General features: G+C 42.5%; 1 protein-coding gene across 2 annotated transcripts in view; it reads left to right on the top strand.

The window, feature by feature from the left end:
- The window catches only part of SOCS5 (suppressor of cytokine signaling 5), a 37324-nt gene extending 13198 nt beyond the window's left edge, over nt 1-24126 (top strand). For both annotated transcript variants that reach the window (XM_048482642.1, XM_048482651.1), the window contains one exon: nt 18895-24126. In XM_048482642.1, coding sequence (XP_048338599.1) covers nt 18907-20505 — 1599 coding nt within the window. In that variant the 5' untranslated portion in view covers nt 18895-18906 and the 3' untranslated portion in view covers nt 20506-24126. The remainder of the gene's footprint in view (nt 1-18894) is intronic.
- Nucleotides 24127-24331: the final 205 nt, after the last annotated feature.

Here is a 24331-nt window from a genome sequence, read left to right as displayed (position 1 = left end):
TCTTCTCCCTGTATGAGTTGGGTTGTCCGCCAGCGGGGCTTCTTGTGAAGGGAGCCTTGCAGATCTGGCTGGCCAAATTTCCAAAGGAAGTAGGAGTCCCTGTAGACAGGCATTCTGTTGTGAGTTAGCATCTGTCCAAGTGCTTGGTGGACTGAGGGTGAGAGGGCAATTGTGAGAGTGTTCACTGTGTTGGACTGTATGTGGTGATGATAATCAAACAGTGTAGGAGAATCGCTTTGCCTAATATTACCTAAAATCTAAATATTACCTAATTACCTAAAACCTAATGTGCACATGTGTGTTGTGAAATTGTCACGCACATCCAGCCATGTGATCATGTGAAGAAGTGGTGGGTGATTGTGGCTGCGCTGAGATGTGCGGCTGGAGAAGGGAAACAGAGTCTGCCTTCCTGACCTCTGTGTCTCCGTTCCCAAGGCCCGCAGTTCCCAGTAATGTGTGAGGTAAATGGCACGGAGAGCAGGCCATGCAGCATGTGGTGGGGAGAATGCTCCTGTGGCCTAACTCGCAGGGCCTTCTTCCAATTTGAACTGGGAGCATTTCCCTACCGGAAAAGTTAAGCACAAATATAGTAGAATGCAGTGTGTGTAAGAATAGGTGCTTCAGACTAGGGAACCACCCTATCAGTTTTGTCAGCATGGCCAATTGGCCATGCTGGTAGGGGCTGATGGGAATTGTAGTTCCTGAACATCTGGAGAGCCGCAGGTTCCCTACCCCTGGGCTAGGCTTTTACTAAATACCATGCTGCAGAAAAACCAATATACTCTCTGATTACTTGCCATACAGGGGGAAAACCTGTTGCAACATTCTTCTCTGTAATCATTGTAAGCACAGGCTGAAGAATGAATGTATTTGGCTAGTTTTGGGGGAAGGGGTGCAAATATGTACAGTGGCTATGTATATGTGAACTGGTTTTATGATTCTGCCAATGACGCTGCGCTCAAGGCAGTTAAAATCTCTAGTGGAAGTTTTTTTCATTTGCAACGTAGTCTGTTAGTTATCCTGGATTAGAATATATAATTAGCAGTGCAATGATTGTATTACTTATACAATGGCATCAGTAGTCATGATGAGCATGGTCTGAAGAATGCCAGTCTGTGCTGTAAAAGGTTTGTATTCCTAAGGCTTGGTGAGACACCAGAGTGGGGTAGATTATGTGTTCTGAGGTAATATTTCATTCAGGGAGAGGGCCAGGAGGTGAGGGCAGAGGCTTCATGTGTAAGTGTGATTGTTTTCTAGATAATAGGTTGAGAGTGGTTTTGTATTTCATTTCTGTCTGGCCAGTCACCTCAGCTTCTGTCGTGCACATTGCATTCTGAGGTAATATTTATGTGTTCTGAGGTGTGCATTCTGAGGTAATATTTCATTCAGGGAGAAGGCCAGGAGTCAATGAGGGAGTGGAGGGACGACAGAGGCTGAGGTGACCCAGGCATGCAGCATTTCTCTAGAGGTACTGGCCAGACTGAAATGAAACACAAAACCACTCTCAACCTATTATCTAGAAAACAATCACACTTACACATGAAGCCTCTGCCCTCACCTCCTGTCCCTCTCCCTGAATGAAATATTATCTCAGAACGCATAATTCTGTTAATTCCTTCATATTACCTCAGAATGATGAGGTATTACCTCAGAATGATGACAACAGGTCAGATGACAACAGTTGACAGTTAAGATGAGAACAGTCCTGCCGGCAGGCCCAGTGTCCACCAGATGGCGCTGTTTTTTGGGGAAAGGACGGTTTACCTGGCACAGGTGAGATATGCAAGGTATGTGAGAAGGTGAAAACATGCTTGGATGAGAGAGCAACGTTGTCTGAAAATTTCACAGCATTTGGACCAGTAGTTTCAGAGAGCAACAATAAGAAACAAATTTACACTTTGCTTTTATTTATATAGATTTCTTATCCATTGTACAGGGATTCTTTGGGAGGTGTTTGTTCTGTTTGGGTTTACACCATCCTGAATAATTTGGTAGTGTTTCTCAGGTCTAACTTCTATTTATTGCATATCCATTGCTCTTTGTGTGCATTTCATCAATGTATTAAAGTCCTTGGAAAGTTATTATTATTATTTATTGGATTTGGTATACCGCCTTAACTCTGAAGGGCTCTGAGCATTGAACAATAAAACAATAGCAACTAAGTAATACACAACAAATCCAACAGTACAATAAATTCTAGATTAAAATCCTATTTAAAACAGCAGCAGCAGCATAGCCCACATAAAACCCATATTATTATGGGGAAGGGGCTGCCTGACCCCAACTCCTACTCTCAGACTCCCAGGGAGGGGACCGCAAATTGCCAAGATGCAACATAGATGGTGGCGACGGGCATCAGGAGGAGAGGAGGATAGTCCGCAGCCAGCCTCCCAAAGGCCTGGTGGAACAGCTCAGTTTTACAAGCCCTGTGGAACTAATCAAGGTTCCGGCGAGGGTCTCTAACAGGCTTTCTCAAAAGCCTGGTTTGTGGGCTATGCTCAGGGGTCTGCAACCTGTGGAGAGTCAGCAGGTTGCAGACCCTGAGCTAGCTGTATCATTGAGGGTCATGCTGGCAGGGGCTGATGGGAATTGTAGTCCATGAACATCTGAAGAGCCGCAGGTTGCAGACCCCTGGACTAGCTGCATCATTGAGGAGCCGGGGACCATCAGCAAGTTTGCCTGTCGGGTCATGTCTCATGTAATAGTCATGATTGTACATTTTGCCTTTTATGTGTTTTCCTGTATTCTGATTATGTGTGTATGAACTGCTTTTTTTTTGCTTGGAAATAAATCCTAGCTGTGAATTTTATGTGAAGAAACAAACATAGGATTTAGTTGAGATGATCAAGTTTGATTTGCAGTTGCAGGATCTTAAATGGTTTGATCAGTCAGCAATTTTATTTCTCTAGCCTGGCTGAATTTTTCTAGTTTGTTTCACTCATGTTTTAATTATCAAGTGGTAGGATATATCTTTAAAAAAGAGGTTTTCTGTGAAAGCCAAATTAATGATTATATTGTGAAAATCCAAAAGATTGTGAAGAGCCGTAGTGTAGTGGTTGAGAGCAGTGGACCCTAATCTAGAGAACCGGGTTTGATTCCCCACTCCTCCACTTGAGTGGCAGGACCCTATCAAGTGAACTGGATTTGTTTCCACTCCTAATGTGATGAAACCTGCTGGGTGACCCTGGGCAAGTCACAGTTCTTTAGAACTCCCTCAGACTCACCTCACAAGTTGCACAAGTTGATTGGCAGGTTGATTGTATTGTCGAAGGCTTTCTATGGGGAATTCAATTGGTTGTGGTGGGTTTTCCGGCTGTGTGGCCATGGTCTGACAGCCCGAAAACCCAACACCACAAACCAGTGCTTATTGATTGGTTTTGATTGTACTGAATATTAACACTAAAAAAATAATTTGTTACCACTTGTTATTTAACCACCTAGGTAAAGTTGGATCTTTTAGAGCTACTACCAGTAGAAGTTACAGCTTTCTCTTACTGGATCTTATTATTTTAATTTTCAAACCAATAATCATCCATTTTTGTTTTCATTTTATCCAAATACTTCATAAGGGTTTCCAGTTGTCCAGAAATTCCACATCTATATAGTTCTTCTGGTGAGAGCCACCCTAGCACTTATAAAAAAAGTCTGTGTTTAAATTAATTTCACACTTTTAAGAAGGCATGTCTAATATAGTGGTTATCCAGATCCTTGTTAACTTTGAATTTTTATCATACCATAACAAATAGGCATTCCAACCACTTTGAGATGTTTCACAAACTATCGGGGTTTGCCATCAGTCTCACTGCTGACTTATAGCAAACCCCCCAGGTTTTTTCAAGTCAAGAGATGTTTGGAGGTAGTTTACCATTTTCTGCATCCTCCCTCATGATCTTGGTGTTTTTGGAGTTTCCCATTCAAAGGTGGCCAGGGTCAGGGCTGATGCAGGATTCTGCCCAAGGTCACCCAGCACGCCCATGGCACAAGTGGGGGTCAATGCACCTGATTTCCTGGTCCTAGTCTGTCAACTACTACACTACACTCAGGGTTTGGGATTTAAATAATCTCAGACTTGTTTGAAGGTAATTATTTCTAAACTATAAGTCAGAAAATAGCCAATTGCCAGGTCATTAATCTATGGCAAGTAAGAATTGCTTCCATGCAACCAAGCAAAGAAAATTACAAAAGTTCTTGGCTTTAATGACTAGTGCAGGTATTGGCTGGTTACTCAAGTCAACTATAAGCTGCAAATTGTGTTTATTGGAATATTTGCAGACAGTATGATCCATGCATGTCCACAAAACAGGAAATATTTTAATAGTCAGTGTGCATATACCATAGTATTAATTTATGACTGCATGAAGGAAAAGATCTTGGTGGTAGATATTCCTCGCGATGACTTGAATAAGCCGCCTATGCCTGGTATGACTTTTTCAGATGGCAATTAGTACAAGTGCTGGTATACATACATAGTATGCTTTATTTACGCTATTTATTCCCCCCACCTTCTCCCAGTGGAACCCAAAATGGCTTATATCATTCTCTCTCTCTTCCATTTTGTCCTCTTCTCTTTGTGAGTAGATTGCTGAAAGCTTCTGACCATGAGCACGCCCATGGCTACCAGCAAGCTTCTATGGCTGAGTAGGGATTACTTAAACCTGGATCTCTTAGTCAGACAATTCTAACCATTTTACCATAACTTGGATGAGTGTTCTACAGCCGGTGATTTAGTAAAACAGTGTATGAAGCTAATTAGGATTAGAGAGGTTTATTGACAAGCAACCCCACAGTAGAAACTTTATCATTAGCTACCACTGCAGCACTGATGGGAATGCATTCTGTTCTCTGAACAATCTCATCTCAGTACTTTTGCATAATACTTCCCAAAAAAATCCTGTCAGTTTAGTATTCTGTTTAAAAGCATTTTTCCAGAAGCTTTTTCATATCCATATGAAGAATCTGCTGCAACTGATAACATATTATCTGTCCCAGAAGTAACTTAGGAACTTTGATTCTGGGAATATCAAGTTATGCTGGAGGAATATGAGGGGTAAGCCACTGCACATGAAAGCTCTTTGCAGGAAAGAGGCTGGTTGCTTTACTAACAAAAAGCTGCTGGCAAGCTAGAAAGGTGCTTCAGGTCTTGCCAGTCGCGACCTCCTCGGGATGACAGTTCCAATTGTGCTTTTGATTGTAAATCCCAAGCTTCTGGATGAGATCTTGTAAAAGTGGTCTTTACAGGAGTTGGTGGAGAATTCCAAGAAATCCCTGTCAAAGTACCAGTATTCACTTGGAGTCTGAAGATCAGTAGTCATTTATTTTAATATATCTCATTAGTTTTACATGCACATCACAGTTCATAGCAGCACAGTAAATCTAAATTAAAATTCCACTTTAAAAGTAATGTGTTATAAAACCAGCATAATGGGTGAGAAGAGAACATAATTGCCAAAAGTCATTTAAAGTGTTTTTTTCTGTGGAAAATTCTTAATTCCCTCCTGCAGATGTGTGATTGTGCAGTCAGGCTTGAGAGCCGCCTTGGTGGCAGAATGTATGGTCTGCATCTAGCAAACTAAAGCTGTACAAATATAGCAGCAATAATGGATTGGTCTACCTCTGAAATTCTGTCAATTTTCAAGTTCCTTAACTTCTTAAGCATGTAGCAGCCCTGTTCCACTAATCATCCTCATTTGAGGACTGTGGCTGTGAACATCTACATGTCACTTGTCCCAAGTAATCTCTCTTTCAATGGAATATCCTTGATAATCACACCCAAGATCAGAGGCGGGCTTCCACAGTGTGGCCTGGGACAAACGCCTGGTGGCCACTGTTCACGTAATGTGGGGTGGAAAACTCACCCACATGCCCCTCCTCCTTCCCCCCTTGGCTCAGCCCCACCCTGCCAGCCTGCTCCTTTAGCTGGTGGAGCCTCTGGGGCTGGGAAAGAGACCCTGTCGGCTGGTGGGGTTCTGCTGGGCCTCTTGGGCCCCTCGGCCTAGGCTGCCTGGGACCACCGCCTAAGGTAAGTGGGGTGCAGGGCATGGGCAGAAGGCATTTCTCCCACGCCCAGCTCGCCAGGCTGCTGAGAGCCCCGTGAGAGCTTCCCATGCCATGCCCGGGAACTCTGAAGGGAGGTGGGCTGAGGAAGCTCTCTGGGCTTCATGGCCCAGCTTGAATTGGGATAGCACTTCTCTTGCCTTCATGCCCAGGGAGCTTGAATGGGGTGGAATGGCAGCTCCCGCCAGACTTAGCAGTAAGAACTTCCCTTTGTCACCTCCACTCACCCCCCCAAAAGCTCACCGGCTGCCGAGCCTGATGAGAGCTTTTCCTGCCCAGTGGCCTGGGGAGCTTTGGAGTGAGTGGAGGTAGGGAAGCTCTGCCGATCCTGGTGGGAGCTGCCCCTATTCTGCCCAGCTTCAGGTTCTCACACAAAGGGCCTGGCAAGAGTCAGCCTCACCCCTTGACACCCTCTCCAATCCCTCCCTCCCACCCCACTCCAATCCTCCCCATTTTCCCAGCCATCTCTTCCCATCTCCCACCCCAGCTTTCATCCATTACCACCCTTCTCAAGACACCTAGGCCACCCCCTTGACACCCTCTCCACCTTCCCAACCCTTACCACCCCTCCCCACCCCCTTTGACACCCTCTCTCCAACCCCTTACCACCCTCCCCCATCCCTAGCCATTCTCTCCAACCCCCACACACCCATTCCCATCCCTCTCTCAACTCCTACCTACCCCTAGCCACCTTCCCATTTCCCCTCACCCCTGCCATTCCATTCTCCCCCCACCCCTAGCCATCCCTTTCTACTTTCTCCAATCCCTACCTTAACCCCTTTCCCTCCACCCACCCTAGCTCAGCTGGCATTGTTCTGAGAGGTGGTGATTTGGGGTGGCTTAGTGAAAAGTCATGAGGATCCATGAGGATCTGTGTTTTCCAAGCAGGGTTTTACACCACCATGCGGCGCCATGGAGCATGGGATGTGTGATCGTTGTTTTCAGACATGTGTCCAGGGACTGTGATGTGCTGGTGATTTTGGGGTGACCAAGTGCAAAAATCAGGAGGATCCATGAGGATGTGTGTGTTTTAACCACATTTTTGTGCCACTGTAGTGCCCCGGAGCTTGGGATGCAGGATTATTGTGTTCAGACATGTGTCTAGGGGTATGAGCTGTGATGTGCAGGTGATTTTTGGGTGATCAAGTGGAAAAATCATGAGGATCCACGAGGATCCATGTTTTTCAAGCAGGTTTTTGCACTACAATGCCACAGAGCATGGGATGTGTGATTGTTTTGGTGCTGCCTGTAGACTGAGACATGTTCTATAGTTTCATGGTGGTTTCATTTCATTCCAATGCAAACACCATATGAATTCATGAGGATCCGTTAAAAATCATCTGGAACCGGCTTTTACCCAGATTTGTGAGTTGGGGCATGTTCTATAATGTGATGGTGACTTTGAGATGACCTGGTGCAAAAAACCCTATGTTTGGTCATGGTGGGGGAGGGGCAGGGGGCAGCGCAGAAAACTCAGATTTTGCCCCGGGTTCCATTTTTCCTAGCTACACCTCTGCCCAAGATGCTCCCTGTAGCAGTGTGGGCTTTGCTTATATACCAGCTTTTCTCAGATGCTGCTTGAAGTACCATAGAAAAGTGTAAAAACAGTTTAATCAGACTCTGGTGGGATATCAACTGTGAAATATGTAATCTATATATGCAGTGACAGTTGATGATACCACTTCCAACTTTCTGGAAACCTGTCATCAGTTCATGCTTTAAGCTACCTTGTCTGACAATAGGTGCTCTTAGCAGTGAGTGAGAGAAGTAAAGTTCCACAGGAGTACTTACTCATTGGCGGTATAGACGTTCTATTTTATTATGCATAAATGCTGATTTACTACTATTTGGAAACCATCTGCACCATGGCCTGCAGCTAGTAGTAAATCAGCATTTATACGTAATAAAATAAAAATATGTACACAGTCCAAGCCATCTTCCTTTTTTGCGTTTTTCAGGCAAAATCTGGCCATTTTGATAAGCAGAGTGAGAATGATTTTAATTTATTCGTATCTTGAAGTAGTATACATATTTTGCTCCCAGTGTGTTTAAATAAGTTATACGTACCCCCTACTGACTTTTTTTAAAAGAGCAATAGCGATGATTAATGGCCTGAATCCAAAGTACCTGCATCAGAAGCAGAATACCTGATTTGAAGTCTGACTGGTATGAAAGTAACTATTAGTGGATCCAGTTTTTATAAAGTGAATAGTATCTTTGTTTACCAAACAAAATAGTCCTGTTATCATCCCACAAAGCTGTTGAAACTTGGCAAAGCACTATTGCTTCTCCATTAGAGTTGTGCTTGATCTCCTTGTATTCCTCTTCTTTCATGCCTGTTGTGAAGCACTGCTTGACCCTTTTTGGAACCATATCATGCAGCCGTGGAATTGATGGCACTAATCAAGATGACAGTTTGTAGCCTTCTTTTGTCAGTGGTAGGCAGTTTCTTGGCCTGCGAATCTTAAAATGAGGCTTTTTTCTAATAATAAGCAGAGGAAGTCAGTCTTGCCTTGCAGCATTTATTTGGTTATCTTATTAGTGAAGAGCCCCAGTATTTAAAGTGATGCTTAAAACCCCCAAAACAATTTATCCCCTACAATCAAACTTTACTAGGGCATTGCAGTCAAATTGTAAGTGGGGGGTAGTTCTGTGATTCTTCCTCCCAACTGTTGAAAAGCCTCATCGTTCCATACAGCAGAGAACTGGGGGAGGGGCAGATACTCCATCCTTTCCCTTTCTGCTGCTTGTCCATTTAACCTCTGGTGATTTTTAGATGGAAAATTATGTAAGAAGAGAAGATTAAGCAACCCCTTTCCTTTGCCCCTAGTTTCAGCCTCCTGAGGCTTCTTTGCTTTGCTTTCCCTTAAAATTAGCTGGGGAAGAAGAATCAGCACTGCTTCTTGCATGTTGTTTGGCCACCCTATCACCTATGCCAGTGGTGGCGAACCTATGACACTCCAGATGTTAATGGACTACAATTCCCATCAGCCCCAATTGGCCATGCTGGCAGGGGCTGATGGGAATTGTAGTCCATGAACATCTGAAGTGCCATAGGTTCGCCACCACGGACCTATGCAGTGAAGCTTCTGTGTTTACAGTACCTTTGAGAAGCTGATAGTTGCTTGATTTCTTCTTTCTCTCTCCCCCCTCCTATTACTGCTGTAGAAAAGAATGTGGATCTGCTACCCAGCAGCCATCTGCCTCCAGGTGTGTGTGCGTGCGTGCGTGCGTGCTTGTGTGAGTGTGTGTTGTACAATACAAAATGACCTGGATAGATTAGCGAGCTGGACCCAAACTAACAAAATTAATTTCAACAGAGATAAATGTCAGATATTACACATAGGCAGAAAAAGATAAAATGCCAGATATAGGATGGGAGTCTTAGTAGATCTGGGAGTCTTAGTAGAACCACAGACTCAATCTGAGTCAGCCATGTGATGCTGTACCCAAGAAAGCCAATGCAATTCTGGGCTGCATCATCAGGAATATAGTGTCTAGATTATAGTGTCCACACAGACACAGCTTCTTGGTGAATCAGGCCAAATGTTCCTTGATGCCTACACAGTTGCTGGAACATTTGGGAGTAGTGATCAATTCAGTGAAAGGAGCTCTGTCACAGACAAGAAAGCCAAGAAGATATGAGATGCATCTTGACATCTGTTGCACCTCCTCCCTCTCCTTTCTGACTAGTCTGATGGGAATGCTGATCTCCAACCTGGTTGTCATTAGTGTGGGAGGTACCATCCCAGGTGTCTGCAGCAGTTCCTGTGTCCTTATCAATACCAGATCACATGCAAAATGGAGAGGTCCCTGTTGGTGCCAGCTGCAGTAAAAAGGGGTCTTGCTTGGTGGGTCGAGACAAAGAACGTCAAACAGAGGAAGTCCGTCTACCTCCCCTCCTACAAGCAAATCACAATCAGTGTGAGCCTGATATGTTGGGGTTCTGTGTTGGATGGTGTTCCCAAGATGGTCCCCTCAGAAGGTCAAGCTTCATATCAACTGCATGGAACACAAGGACAGTTTTCTTAGCCCTTCAAGTATTCAAGGGCCAGGTTGGACATCGTGCCCACAAAGACTTATTTGAAAAAGCAAGGCAGATCCAGGTCAGGGGCTGTTCACCAAGAATTAGCCAAGATTATGGAACGGGTGGAGCAGTACCTTCTGTCGTTGAAGGCAGAACACATCAAAGGAAACTTGAACCAGGAAGAGAACTGGCTCAGCAGGGATCACTTGTGTGAAGGTGAATAGTTGCTTCGAAAAGAGGTCTGGAAATCATCAGATGTCTGGGAGCCCCACTGGTAGACCTGTCTGCCTTGCCCCAGAACCATTAGCTTCCCAGGTACTTGACCCAGAGGTCTGCTGTATCCCAGTTCTTCCAGTGCTTCTCAGAAAATCAAGAAGCAGAGAGCTACTGTGATCTTAGCGGCTGCCTTCTGCCGCAGAAGGCCCTGGTTCTCCACTATTCAACAGTTGGCATTAGAACTTCCCTTCAAGCTACCATCCAGATGGGATCTGTTAGAGCAGGAGCTATTTCTTCATCCAAAACTGGACAACCTATGTTTAGCTGTTGGCAAACAGAACGACAATTTCTAACTGACCTCTGTCTCAGTCAGCAGGTGGCTGAGACTATTGTAGGATATACAAGTGTACCTCAGAGGCATTGGTACAAGTGTACTCCCATTGGCCAAAGTGGGTGGCTGCCCAGGGCGCCACCTTGTAGTGGGCAACAAAATTGCAGGTTCATTTGTGGAGGATTTTGTATTTTCAGTGTTTTTTCCGTTTTTGGCCTGCAGGGGGTGCAGATTTTAGGCTAGCAGCACCAAAATTTCAGGGATTTTTGGGATACTCTCCTGATGATATGAGCCGGGTTTGGTGAGGTTTGGTTTAGGGAGTCCAAAGTCGTGTTTTAGGCTAGCAGCACCAAAATTTCAGGGATTTTTGGGATACTCTCCTGATGATATGAGCCGGGTTTGGTGAGGTTTGGTTTAGGGAGTCCAAAACTCCCACTGTTTCCAATGGGAGTTAATAGGAGATGGGGGCTACACCTTTGAGGGTTCGTAACTTTGGATCCCCTGAACCAAACTTCACTAAACCTGGGTGGTATCATCAGTAGGGTCTCACGAAGATACTCTGAAATGTTGGTGCTGCTATCTTAATAATTGCACCCCTGACAACAGGCACCCCTCAAATTTCCCCAGATTCTCTTTTTAAATCCACTCCCTTCCTTGTTTTCTTTCTTTCTTTTATTCTCTCAATGCCTAATAAAGGAGGTTGTTGTTGTTGTTGTTGTTGTTGTTGTTATTTATTAAATCCACCCCTTTTGGCATGGATTTAAAGGGAGAGGCATCACTTTCAACATTGTTTAAACTGGGGACCCCAGATTCTCCCTTGAAGGTGGATTTAAAAGGAGAATCTGGATTCCTTAGTTTAAACACCATTGAAAATGATGCTGTTTGGGGGTGGGTTCCAGCATCACTTGTTTAAACAAGGGAGCCCAGATTCTCCTTTTAAATCCACCTTAAAAGGAGAATCTGTGGTCCCCAGTTTAAATAACATTGAAAGTGATGCTGTTTCCCCCAATTGGGGGGACTGGATACAACACCATAAAATGTTTTCATAGCAGTAATAAAACATTTTGAAAGCATTTTGAAAATGTTTTCCAAAAATTATTTCTGCTGTGTGGCATGGCCCATTGCTGTGTTCAGATTTGTGAGTTGGGAGATGTTCTATAATGTGATGGTGACTTTGAAAAGACCTGGTGGAAAAAAATCATTGTTTGGTCACAGTGGGGGAGGGTGGCGGCCATTGAGGGGGCATCAAACTCAGATTTTGCCCAGGGCTCCAGTTTGCCTAGGTATGCCTCTTGTGTACCTGGAAAGTATTTGTCAGCTGGTGCAGACGCAAGGAAATTAATCATATGTCACCGTTGCTACCATCCCTCCTTCAATTTTTTAAGACAGAGTAGAACAGGGTCTTAAGTAATCCACATGAAGAAGACAAGTGGCGGTCATTACATCTATAATACCTTCCTTGGATGGTGTTTCACTGTTGGGCCATCCACAAGTGGCATGTTTCCCAAGGGGGCCGCCGGCAACAAACCTGCAATAGTGCTATTCCTGACGTGCAAGTTACACAGTTCTTACTGCTCTCACCAAGGCACTGTTCGAACTAGTTAGAGACATTCCTTTAAAGGTTCTCTGAATGAAGACAATTTTCCTTGTTGCAGTAACCTTGGTGCATAGGGTATCAGAACTGGGGATGTTGTTGGTGAGTCCAAACCTCTGCATCTAACACAAGGACAAAGTTGTTCTATGCACGGACTTCTTTTTCTGTCCCAAAGTCTCATCCAGGTTTTATCTGCACCAATAAATCTATTTACCTACCTTTTGCTTGAATCCCAGACATCCCAAGGAGGCGTGGAACAGGACTCTAAAGGCTTACCTGCTGAGAAATCTGTCCTTTCAGAAGGCAGAGGCTGTTGTTTGTGTCTGTGTCATCTTCAAATAAATGCAAGATTTCTTTTTCCACCATCAGCAAGTGCCCCAGGGACTACATCTTGGAGGCATATTGTGCCATTAATATTGCCCCTCCCGTGGTGGGGGGTTACTGGCCATTCCATACGTAGCGTGACTACTTCTGACGCCTTTGCCAAAAATATTTCTCTGGATGAAATCTGCAAAGCGGCAACCTGGTCATCAGCATCCACATTTATTTGTTACTATAAGATAGATAAGTTCATCACATCGAATACAACTTTCAGCAGATGTGCACTTCACAATGTCCTGGTGGAAAATTCTGATGACTGGCCCGGGACAGTTTAGATACATGGCTCTGGGAGGTCCCAAGAAGATGTCCTCCTAACTCAGTGGGAGAATGACCATTGATCTTACTCGTGAAAGGTCCCTCTCATCGGAGCACAGGAGGACATCTTGCCCTTCCCATGTCATCAGAGCTAAGACAGGCAGGATTGTAGATACATTTCCTTGTGTTCATACTATGATTATTTCACTGTTTCTGTTTGCTGTGCTATTCTATGTGTTACATACATTGTTCTCAGTGATGGGTGTAGTTCATTCTTACAGCTGTGCAGAGTACTGGAACTGAAGATAGCTGGGTAATTCCCACAGGATATAGGAAGCAGAAAAAGTCTAGTTCCTGCTTCCCAGGTGAATGGTGGGAAATACGCAAGAAGGTGTCCTCCTACGCTCAGAGGCGAAGGACCTTTCACATCTAAGAACCAACAGTCATTCTACCCCCATATTTGCTTCTCCCGTTGTTATGGGAGAAGTGGCCTTTATTCAATTTTTGCATCTTAGTGACTCCAAGCTTGGAGCAAACAGTAACCTAGGAGTCTGCTGTTGTGTTGCACAAAACTCAAGTATTGCTTCAGTGCAGTTATAAAATGTCTGAATTAGCACATGTTCACTTTAAGGAATTGAAACCATAGTGTAAGCTACTCTCAACTTCAGGGTTTTGTGATGATATTGCAGCTCAAGCAGTACTTCGGGAGTCTTTTGGGTGGAATTCAAAGTACAGTTTTCTCCTAGAAATTGAACAGTGGCTTTTATTAAAAACATATTTCAAACGAGTTATTAACTAAATATCTTGGCTTTCAAGTTTCATGAAGTTACTGACACAGGTTAATAACTTTTAATAGCTTTATTAGACAGGCATCATCTGGCCCGGCACCCCAGATGTTTAATAAACAGCTTCTCAAGGCTAATCTTAATTTTAAAGCAAACAAAGGCTTTTTTTCAGCAGTGGTGGGGGAAGGGGAAAGTGGGCAAATTTTCACCACCATCCTACCACCAAAGCCCGCTTTCCCCCTTATCCCTTCCCTCCTTTTCCCTCCCTTTCTCTCCCTCCCCCCTTTTCTCTGGATGGAGAATACATTACTGAGTGATGATGATGTTATCCATTCAGTCGTTCTCGACCTTTGGTGACCCGATATGCAAGCTCTTTCCACATTTTTCTATTAAGTACTGCTTCCTTCAGCTGGTTGATGCTCATGCCTGTATCAGTTTTTATGGTATCTAGCCATCCTGTTCTTTGGCGTCCAGGTCTTCTCCCGCCATTGACAAGTCCGAGCATCATAGATTTTTCTAGCAAATTTGATCGCATCACATGACCAAAGTATGTAAGTCTGAGCCTGGTTATTCTCTTCCACTACGAAAGGACCCGTGCATTTTTGGTTGAATGGAATTATAGTATCCAGACCATTGAGTCTACATTTAGCATATTGAAATTTTACTTTTGATTCTATTTTCATAGGGTGTATGATTCAAATAGTACTGCAAACAATTTTTGCTCAGGAAATTATTGCTAGAAACTAGAAAATTAAACTATTAAATTATTGAGGTTCTTGGCAGATAATTGGAAAGACTGAACAGTAAATTCAGTTCAAAAAATAGGATTTGATTTTTGCATTATGCCATTAGAATGGGAAAGGAAGGAACTAAATTTTAGATTTGGTTGAGAATTTTAGTTGCTAACATTGGACAAACCATTTTCACATACAAGTTTTTATAATCTATCAAGAAGCAAACGAAACGACTGAGAACCCTGTGGTCATTTTCCCCATGTGCTGTGCAAATGTTTGTCTTGAAAATAGAAACTTGTCTAAGGTTCAAACCAAATGCTTTGAGAATTCTTGCGTCTGCTGATCATGTCTAAAATGGGATTTGCAGGCTCTGTTTTACAAAATGAACTTGAACATATGGGAAAAGAGAGCTAAAGGGCCACCACCTTACATTGCTGTATTCATTCCAGTACCAGAAGCGAGCTTCTGGGTAGCAGTAGAGTACTGGGGGAAAAGCAGACAAAGAAAGGAGGGGAACTACTGGAAGTAATGGAGCACAGCAGAATAGGGAAAGGGATAGGGCTTAGATCCAGAGGCGTAGCTCCAAGGAGGTTGTGTTGTGTGTGAGCTCCAAGGAGGCAGGGGAGTGCGCGATGCACCAGGTGCGTGCCCCTGTGAGGGCCTGGCGGGGGCATTCCGGGGTGTAACGGGCAGAGGATGAACCAGTGCTTCAGGCGCTTTCCACCCTTGCTACACCTCTGCTTAGACCAACTTGTTTGCATACTTTGTGTGTGTGTGTTTGTGTTTGTGTTTAAAGACTTACAAGGATCTCTCCCACCCATGCCCTGTGAAATCTAGTTTGTTCCAGGACTGCAGAGATTCAAGCTCTGGGAATATTTTTAAAGATTACAGCAACTTGATTAGGAAGAGTTTTAACCAAGATGCATAAAAATTAATAATCTTTTTCAAAAAATGGGAAACAAACAGCTTTTTAAAATGTAAATCAGATTTTAAAATTTAAATTGTTTTTTTTACATTTAAATGCATTTTGAGGAAAAATCTATGTAAAAATAGTTTAAATAGTTTTCTGTTGAAGATATATTATAGTCCAAAGGTTATTCCTCATGAAATAATTATTCATTTTTAATTACGTAGCATGAAACTTGTATATTCATGCCATGTTTTTAAAAAAATCATTAATCCATTCACAATGTCATGCTCTTCCAGAGGTTTCTGTAAGATTATATTGGATAATTTTTTTCATGTAGAGCTATTATCATAGATCAGGGGTAGGGAACCTGCGGCTCTCCAGATGTTCAGGAACTTCAATTCCCATCAGCCTGTCAGCATGGCCAATTGGCTATGCTGGTAGGGGCTGATGGGAATTGTAGTTCCTGAACACCTGGAGAGCCGCAGGTTCCCTACCCCTGTCATAGATGCTTCATTTTGTAGTTCTCAAAACTGTAGATTTGTGTCTGCAGTGATAACATTCCTCTTCTTCACATCAAAAATGTTATAGAAGATACAGAAAATTGAGGAATCCCATTGTTCCTTTGGAAATCTGTGTACAGAGAATTAATTATTTACCTTTTAAGTGCTAAATATCTTTGTATCTTTGAGACCGCATCACCCCACATGTCCCTGTACGGCCTCTTCGCTCAGCGGAGGCCAACTTACTGTGGTCCCTGGCCCCTCGATGATATGGCTGGCCTCCACACGGGCCAGGGCCTTCACAGTTCTGGCCCCAGCCTGGTAGAACGCTCTTCCACCAGCTGTCCGGGCCCTGCGGGACCTTACTGAATTCCGCAGGGCCTGCAAGACGGAGCTGTTCCGCCGGGCCTTTGGAGGAACCAGCCGTTGATGGTGCCCCCCCACACCCCAGCCTTTTGCATCTGTGCCATTTACCATCCTGGGACTTGCCGTTCTTCCCTCCTGATAGAGGATTTAAAAATGGAACTGTCGGACACCATCTTGAAAACTAATTCAGTCATTATGTTTAGTTTTCAATTTTATCGCTGCTTTTAATGGTTTTAGTTGTTTTACCTTATACATGATGGTTATTATACTGTACACCGCCCAGAGCCCTTCGGGGATGGGGCGGTATAAAAATCGAAACAAACAAACAAACAAACAAACAAATAAATTTCAAGAAGTTCAATGAATAGAAGATTGTTTGAAGTGTAACAGAACTGCACAAGGAGCTGAGAAGATGGAGGGGCGCACAGTAAAAGTGAAAATGAAACCTTTAGAGTACAGTACTCCACAAGTCTTGGGTTCTATGTAAATATAGTCTGAGGTTTATCATATTCTCTCCTTGGAGGAGAAATAATCAGCAGAATTTAGCTGTGCCCCCTGTGGAGTTTGGGAGGTTGCAATTGCGAGGGGGTTACTGGCAATGTGACTCCCACCCTGGCGCTAGGGTGGGGCAGCTGTGGTGTTTGCCCTGGGTGCCATTTTAGCCAGTTAAGCCCCTGGGTGCCCCCACAAGTCCTTTAGGATTTCCAACCATGCAAGTGGGCCTGCCAACTAGTTAGCACCACAAATCTGTGTCATAGTTTTCCTAAATAGAGGCGGAGGGGGGGGAGAGATCTGAAGGCGGGGCAGATTAATAAAGGCTGACTGTTAGTGTGAAGGAGAGAAGGAAGCAGGAAAAGGCTATGGGTGCTTACAGAGGCGTAGCTATAAGGGGAAGGAGGGGGCGCCATGCACCCCTTGCCCTGCCTCATCAGACCAGGTCAGGTCAGCCCTTGCCCCACCCCACTAACTTGGCCTGTTTTCAGCCAGCAGAAAGTATTTTCATCTGGCAGAAAAGGATAAGTGGAGGCAGGGCCCAGGCAGCATTTTGCCCTAGGCGCCATTTTCTTCCCCTACGCCCCTGCTTACAAGAAAGGGAAAGATGAAACAGTGGGGGAGGGGAGAATGAGATGCCTCCTACAACTCCTTGCGAGTTCACACTCATATACTAATAGCAAGAAGAAATTAAAACAGGCATTGCATGGGAAGGGAGAACTGCTGAGTTACAGACATAGTACTTATGGATTATTGATTGATATTGACAGATCTTGGTTTAAAATGGCCAGGTGAATTGCACGACAGAAGGCAGAAAGAAGATGCTGACTGCGCAGCGGTTATCACAGTGGAGAATAGGTTATAGTTTGAAGCTGCAGAAATTAAAATTCTGCATTCAAGTCTAGTTTTCATTGTAAGACCATGGGGAGGTGGGGTGTAGGAAATGGATCAAAGTAGGAACAGAAATAGAATAAAGAGACTGGCAGATTTGCACCGTCCTCTACCTATCCTGTTCTCATTTTGAACATTAGCCAATGCACTGAACCATGCAGAAGTAGCACTCATGCTGCACTGGTAATAGATATATAGAAATGACAGTGAACCTATTAATGAAAGAATGATTTAAGGTTAGGAGTTACCTGACGGAGTAATGAAGAACCAAATCATGTCTACCACAATGTTATATCATTTTCATGACAACTCCAAACATTGCTTACCTGGAAACCTATTAAAAACAGATGTATATTTAGCAGTCTTTTGATGCTAAGTAGCAGCTGGAGGGAAAGCAGGCGGCCAGCTCAGATGATCAGCCAGCTCCTCAGATCACCAACTGCTTTGGGGGTCATTAGTTATAATTTTTTGGCCCAAAAGAGGGGGGGGGGGCAGTGTCATGGATATCTAAATAGAAGATGCATGTAGTACTTTAATTTTTTAAAATGTTCTTGGTAGGTAAAGCTGTGCAAAGGATTTTTGTTTTAATGGTATTCTTACTGGAGAATGAAAGTTAACTTCAATATCATTGAGAGCAGGAGCTGTATATTATTAGTTCTACAGCATAGGCCACAAATATTTCAATGGAAAGTGAAAAACATTAGTTGTCACCATAAGATTTTTACTCCTACATATATTCTGCCTCCAAAGTCCATGAAATCTCCTTGCTGATTTTGCCCTTGGCAGCTGCTGTGTCCTCTTACTTGCAGACAGTATTACAGAAATCAAAATGCATCTGCTGTAACCTTTCAAAACCCTCAATGGATATCCACAAGTGATAACTTGATTTTTATTTGTATGTAAGTTCACTCTCAATTTTTTTCAAAAAAAATTAATTTAACTATTGGGGTGTTGTGTGGTTCCCGGGCTGTATGGCTGTGTTCTAGTAGCATTTTCTCCTGACGTTTCGCCTGCATCTGTGGCTGGCATCTTCAGATCTTCCTCTGAAGATGCCAGCCACAGATGCAGGTGAAACGTCAGGAGAAAATGCTACCAGAACAGCCATACAGCCCGGGAACCACACAACACCCCAGTGATTCCAGCCGTGAAAGCCTTCGACAATAAATTTAACTATTGTATTGTTGGTTGATCTTAAGTACATATAATGGTTCTATAGACATAACATGCTAGAGGGATATAAATAATTTAATTTTTCATTATGTATATTTTCTCCAGGCTCAGAATATGAGTTCATTTTTCTTTTTGATTTCATCAAGTTACTTGTCTTAAAATGTCTTTTTCCTGTCTTTGAAATATAGGTAACCTAACCCATGGGGAAAGTGGGGAAGATGTGGAACAGCTTCAAGTATAGATGCCAGAATCTCTTTAATCCTGAAAGCGGAAACCGAAATGAACACATAGATGTGAACTCCAGTAGTTCATCCGTTAAAGATAAAAGTGTATTTGTACCTGATACCACTGAGCAACAGCCAAGTGGCCCTTTAAGAGATGTTTCTTTACAACTGACTCTAAATCCTTCAAGAAATTCTTCAAGGAGAAATCAGAACTGTGCCACTGAAATTCCACAGATCGTAGAAATAAGCATCGAGAAAGAAAATGATTTGGGTGTTGCCACCGGAACTAGACTTGCACGGAGGGATTCTTACTCGCGGCATGCTCCGTGGGGTGGGAAGAAGAAGCATTCCTGCTCTACAAAAACTCAGAGCTCTTTGGAGAATGAAAAAAGATTTGGCCGTTCACGCTTGCAAAGGAGGGAGAGGAGATATGGTGTGAGCTCAGTTCATGACACGGACAGTGTCTCAAGCAGGACCATAGGAAGCCGTTCTTTACGACAGAGACTGCAGGACACAGTTGGCTTATGTTTCCCCGTTAGAACTTACAGTAAACAATCCAAACCTCTCTTTTCTAATAAAAGAAAGATCCATCTTTCTGAACTGATGCTAGAAAAATGTCCTTTCCCTCCTGGATCGGATCTAGCCCAAAAATGGCATTTAATCAAGCAGCACACGGCCCCAGTGAGCCCACATTCAGCTCTTTTTGACGCGTTTGATCCTTCTGTGGCTTCTACAGAAGATGAAGAAGACAGGCTTAGAGAGAGACGAAGGCTCAGTATTGAGGAAGGGGTTGATCCTCCTCCTAATGCGCAAATACATACTTTTGAAGCCACAGCACAAGTTAACCCATTATATAAACTGGGGCCAAAGCTGGCCCCTGGCATGTCTGAGGTAACTGGAGATGGTACTACAACATCACAGGGAAGTTGCGATCCGGAGGGTGATACCACAACCCTCTGCTTGCAGTCTCGTAGACAACGGCAACGGCAGATGTCTGGAGACAGCCATAGCCACATCAGCAGACAAGGAGCATGGAAAGTACATACTCAGATTGATTACATACACTGCCTTGTGCCGGACTTACTGCAGATCACCGGTAATCCATGTTACTGGGGCGTAATGGACCGCTATGAAGCCGAAGCACTTCTGGAAGGAAAACCTGAAGGCACTTTTTTGCTCAGGGACTCTGCTCAAGAAGACTACCTCTTCTCTGTGAGCTTCCGCCGTTACAACCGGTCTCTACATGCTCGCATTGAGCAGTGGAACCACAACTTTAGTTTTGATGCTCACGACCCTTGTGTATTTCACTCCTCCACTGTTACTGGACTCCTAGAACACTACAAAGACCCTAGCTCTTGCATGTTTTTTGAACCATTGCTTACAGTTTCTCTAAACAGGACTTTTCCTTTTAGTTTGCAGTATATCTGCCGGGCAGTAATCTGCAGGTACACCACGTACGATGGGATTGATTTTCTCCCTTTGCCAGCAATGTTACAGGACTTCTTAAAGGAATATCACTATAAGCAAAAAGTTCGTGTGCGATGGTTGGAGCGGGAACCAATTAAGACAAAATGAATGGACTTCAGAGTCCCTTGTAAGCTCAGTAGAATCTGTGTGGCTCTTTTTTTGAGAGGGGGTGCATTACAGTATAACCACAGCGAGCACATCTGTGTTGAGTGCTTTTGGTGGGCAATATTGTACTTTAAACATAGAGTTTTTAAAGTCTGTCAGATGCTGCCTGTTATTAATCAAGCCTAGTTGTGAATACCTCTTGAAATGATATGCAGATCACAAAATAGTACGTTTTTAAATGTAAGCTTTTTAGATTATGATTTGCCAGTTCCTAGGTGTATTCTTTTTTATCACAGTTGCAGTAGTAGTTACGTGAGGCAGCTATTGGGCATTGACATGTTCCACTCAGTTTCAGGATGCAGAACACTGTTGGAGCACTAGAATACCAGCAATTATGTTCCAGTCTAGCTGCTTTTTCAGCAGAAATTATCTTTTCAAAATTCAATTCCTCCTCATATGCCGATTTTCAGATTGAAACACTTTTTAAGAGGAAAAAAAGAGCAGTTAAGGCAAGCTTTGCCTTGTATATTGCATTTAAATTTAAAAATAGTTTGTGTGCTAACAAGCACTTGCAGATTGGAGACATTTAACTCTTTTTAAAATCAAAATTTTGCTATCACTTGAATAATATATTGCATATAGTGCAATAATTTAATCAATGAAATATGCAAAAAAAAACAAACCCACACACCCTTCCAATGAATAAAATGGTTTTGCAAGATAAACTCATTTGAAGAGTTTGAGATGGAAAAGAGGGAATGGCTCTGCTAAAATGGTGTCTGACTCCTGCAATTTGTATTATGCACTTGCACTAAAGATAACTTTTTAAAGGTCTGCTTAATTAATCATGGGCATTGTATTAGTCTGTCAAGACGGTTTAAATCAGTTAATTTAACCAGTTAATTGCCAGAACAATGCAGCCCTTGGTTTAGATAACATTCTTAGCAAATTTAGGTTACTTAAAATATTTTTAGTAACTGCTTGCTAATCTATCTTGTGCTGTTTGGTATAACTGTTAAACTGAATTCTGTTTAAGGTGACCGAGTTGTCTACATATTAGCTCATTTTGAATGGTTCAAACAGTATTGTAATCCTCTCCTAAAACTATTAACGGTCACCTGTCTTGGCCAGCTCCTTTAGTTATAACTGCAAGCTGTTCAAGACAGTTAGCATTCTGTCCTACTTCTCTTCTTTCCCCTCCTCTATCCTTTGCAGTGCATCAGAATTAAAGTTTCATGCTTCATAGGTACTGTTGTGTTTGTAAACTGTGTAGCACTTTCTTTGTAATATGTAGGTTGTGTGCTCTTTGAGCAAAATGCTTTTGAGATTTGCTCTATTTTGCTTCCTTTTTTTGCTCTTGGACATAACGCAACCTGTTTTGTCCTCGCTGTGTTTGCACTAAAACTTACATTGGAGTATGGAGTCCCTTGTTTTTGCTTATGTATTGTGTATCAATGAGTAGGACTCCCTAGTTACTTAATCAGTTGCTACAGTATGTTCTTATGTGTCCATGGCAGTAACTGTGAGGTAGGGAATCTCTGCAGCTACATATTGAGAAGATTTACTTGTATGCCCACACTAACCCATTTATCAATGTGTGTGTCTCCCTCACTCCTGCTTGCTGTGCCTTGTTACAGCTTTTTTTGTGCTAATAAAGTACAGAATTTTCAGTGTTATACTTGTATATTTGCTCTTTTATATTTGATAGCTTGTAGGAATTAAGTTTTAACTTTTCATTTAGTGTAGATAGAACAAATACTGTGCAGTTTGGTGTCAGGTCACCAAATCATAGTATAAATCAGAATCCTAAATGCAGGCACTTCTAAGCTGTCAGGGCCATTTCATGCAAACTCAGGTTTGTCGTAGAGTGTACACTCAGCAGAGCTAGAGCCTATCACAACTGTGAGGCATGCTTTCTGTCACGTTTGAACATATTGCCAATTTAGATGTGCACTTAAATTGTTGTGTGTGTGCACCGAAAATGTAATGACTAAAATAGCCCTCAGTAGTTTTGCAAATCATGGAATGTCTGTAGCTATGCAGAAACAAATAACAGTATATTCTGTCTATTGTATGCGCTTAATTAATGGCCACTTCACACATGACAAGTTTCACACATAGAAATTATTTCTGGTTGAGAAAGCGTGTGAAAATCATGAATACGTAGTAGAAGGGATGCATGTGTGGTCATTACCCTGGGATCCATATAGCTTTCCAATAAAATGTATAGATTTACACTTTATCATGTAGCTCTAAAAGCTGCCAGAAGACACATTCAGCCCAACCGGCTGTTTGTTCAGTACTTTTGAATAAGTTCATCTTAATTTTAATTTCTTCTGTTTATTCACAATTTATTATCTGTTATGTTTGAAAAGTTTTTATACAGATTTGTCATGTTTGAAGTTATCCTATGGTCAGATGGTTATTCTGTATAAAATTAGCTAGCTGTTGCTTAATATCATAGCAGCAAAGAATACTGCATGTAATTAAGTTGGGCAAAAATGTTTTGCACTACTGAATTTGGTATAAGAGTACATTGAATCAGCAACCAAGGGTCAGTGATAGAATATAAGGATAAAGGTTTTTTTTAAATATGTGGCTTCAGCCAACTTTTATTAATGATTGCTAAATAGGGTTCATATTTTAATATAACCCATTGTATTTGATGTTGCTGTTTATGATATAATGGTAAAAGGAAAGTTATTGTCCATTCAGATACTAGTTTAATTTCTAACGTATGAAATGCACCTAAATGTAAGCTCTGGTTCAGACACTCACTGAAGAGCAATCCTCTCTTGTTGGGTAGAAGAGCAGCCATTCCCCCTCTTCCCAATGTGATTTAGTGCAAGGCAGTATGCCATCTTCTGGCCTGGATTCATGATGTACAGATTCACATTATTTTTTCTTAAGAGGGGAAAGATGCTGTTTATCAGACCATTCAAGCTACGGGGAGATTCATGTATTTTTGCTTGTCTGCCTCATACAGGGGATTGCTGCCTCACAGGTGTCTAACCCTGGTTGGAGATGTTTACCAAAGAGTTTGTGAAGGGATATAACTGCTGCATAAAATGTATAATTCAAACTAAAATCATTAAACCAAAGTATGTACTCGGCTATAATATGCAGTTTTAAAGATCATGAAAATGCATAGAACTACCAGCACTTACTCATAATTTTTCAGATGCAGTGAAGACTCAGCATACAGAATTGTTCAAATTCTTCTTCACATTCAGAAGTCTGCTATGAAAGGAGTTAATGTAGATCCCCAAAAAGCACTTTAAAAATGTGGGTTTATGGTCTTTTATTTTTTGAAAACTAGGCTAGGGGTGGAAAAATATTTCAAATTCCGACCAACTGGCAACAAACATTTAAGATGTTCAGGTACCTGTGATATTAACTCAGCATTAATTGATGTATCAAATGTGGTTTCAGATGTTACCAGCTTTCCAATGTTGGATTTCTAATGTTTAGTTCTAAACATACAAGTTCTTCTCACTAATATTAAATGTAAGCATGTAAAAATTGTTGGGTTTGTGTGTGGGTATGTGAAGTGAATATGCAACTTTTTGGTTTATAACCTGCTCCAAAACTGGCTTCTTACATTAAAAATGTCACCTGCGTGAAGTTGTGCCCAAGTGTCCCTTCCCTGTTTCTTCATACCACAGTTTGTTTTGGGATCGACATGGTTTTTCCTGTTGTGAATGTGTACTTAGTGTGAATGTCTTCAGTCATTCAAATCAGGGACATGGTCTTTATGCTACAGGAAGTATTGTACAGTGCCATTCATTTCCAGTGAAATAATTGCACTTTGTATAAGAATCTTTCGGTA

Source organism: Sphaerodactylus townsendi, linkage group LG01 (genome assembly GCF_021028975.2).
Source record: "Sphaerodactylus townsendi isolate TG3544 linkage group LG01, MPM_Stown_v2.3, whole genome shotgun sequence".
Taxonomy (NCBI): Eukaryota; Metazoa; Chordata; class Lepidosauria; order Squamata; family Sphaerodactylidae; genus Sphaerodactylus; species Sphaerodactylus townsendi.
This window is presented reverse-complemented; position numbering and strand designations above follow the sequence as displayed.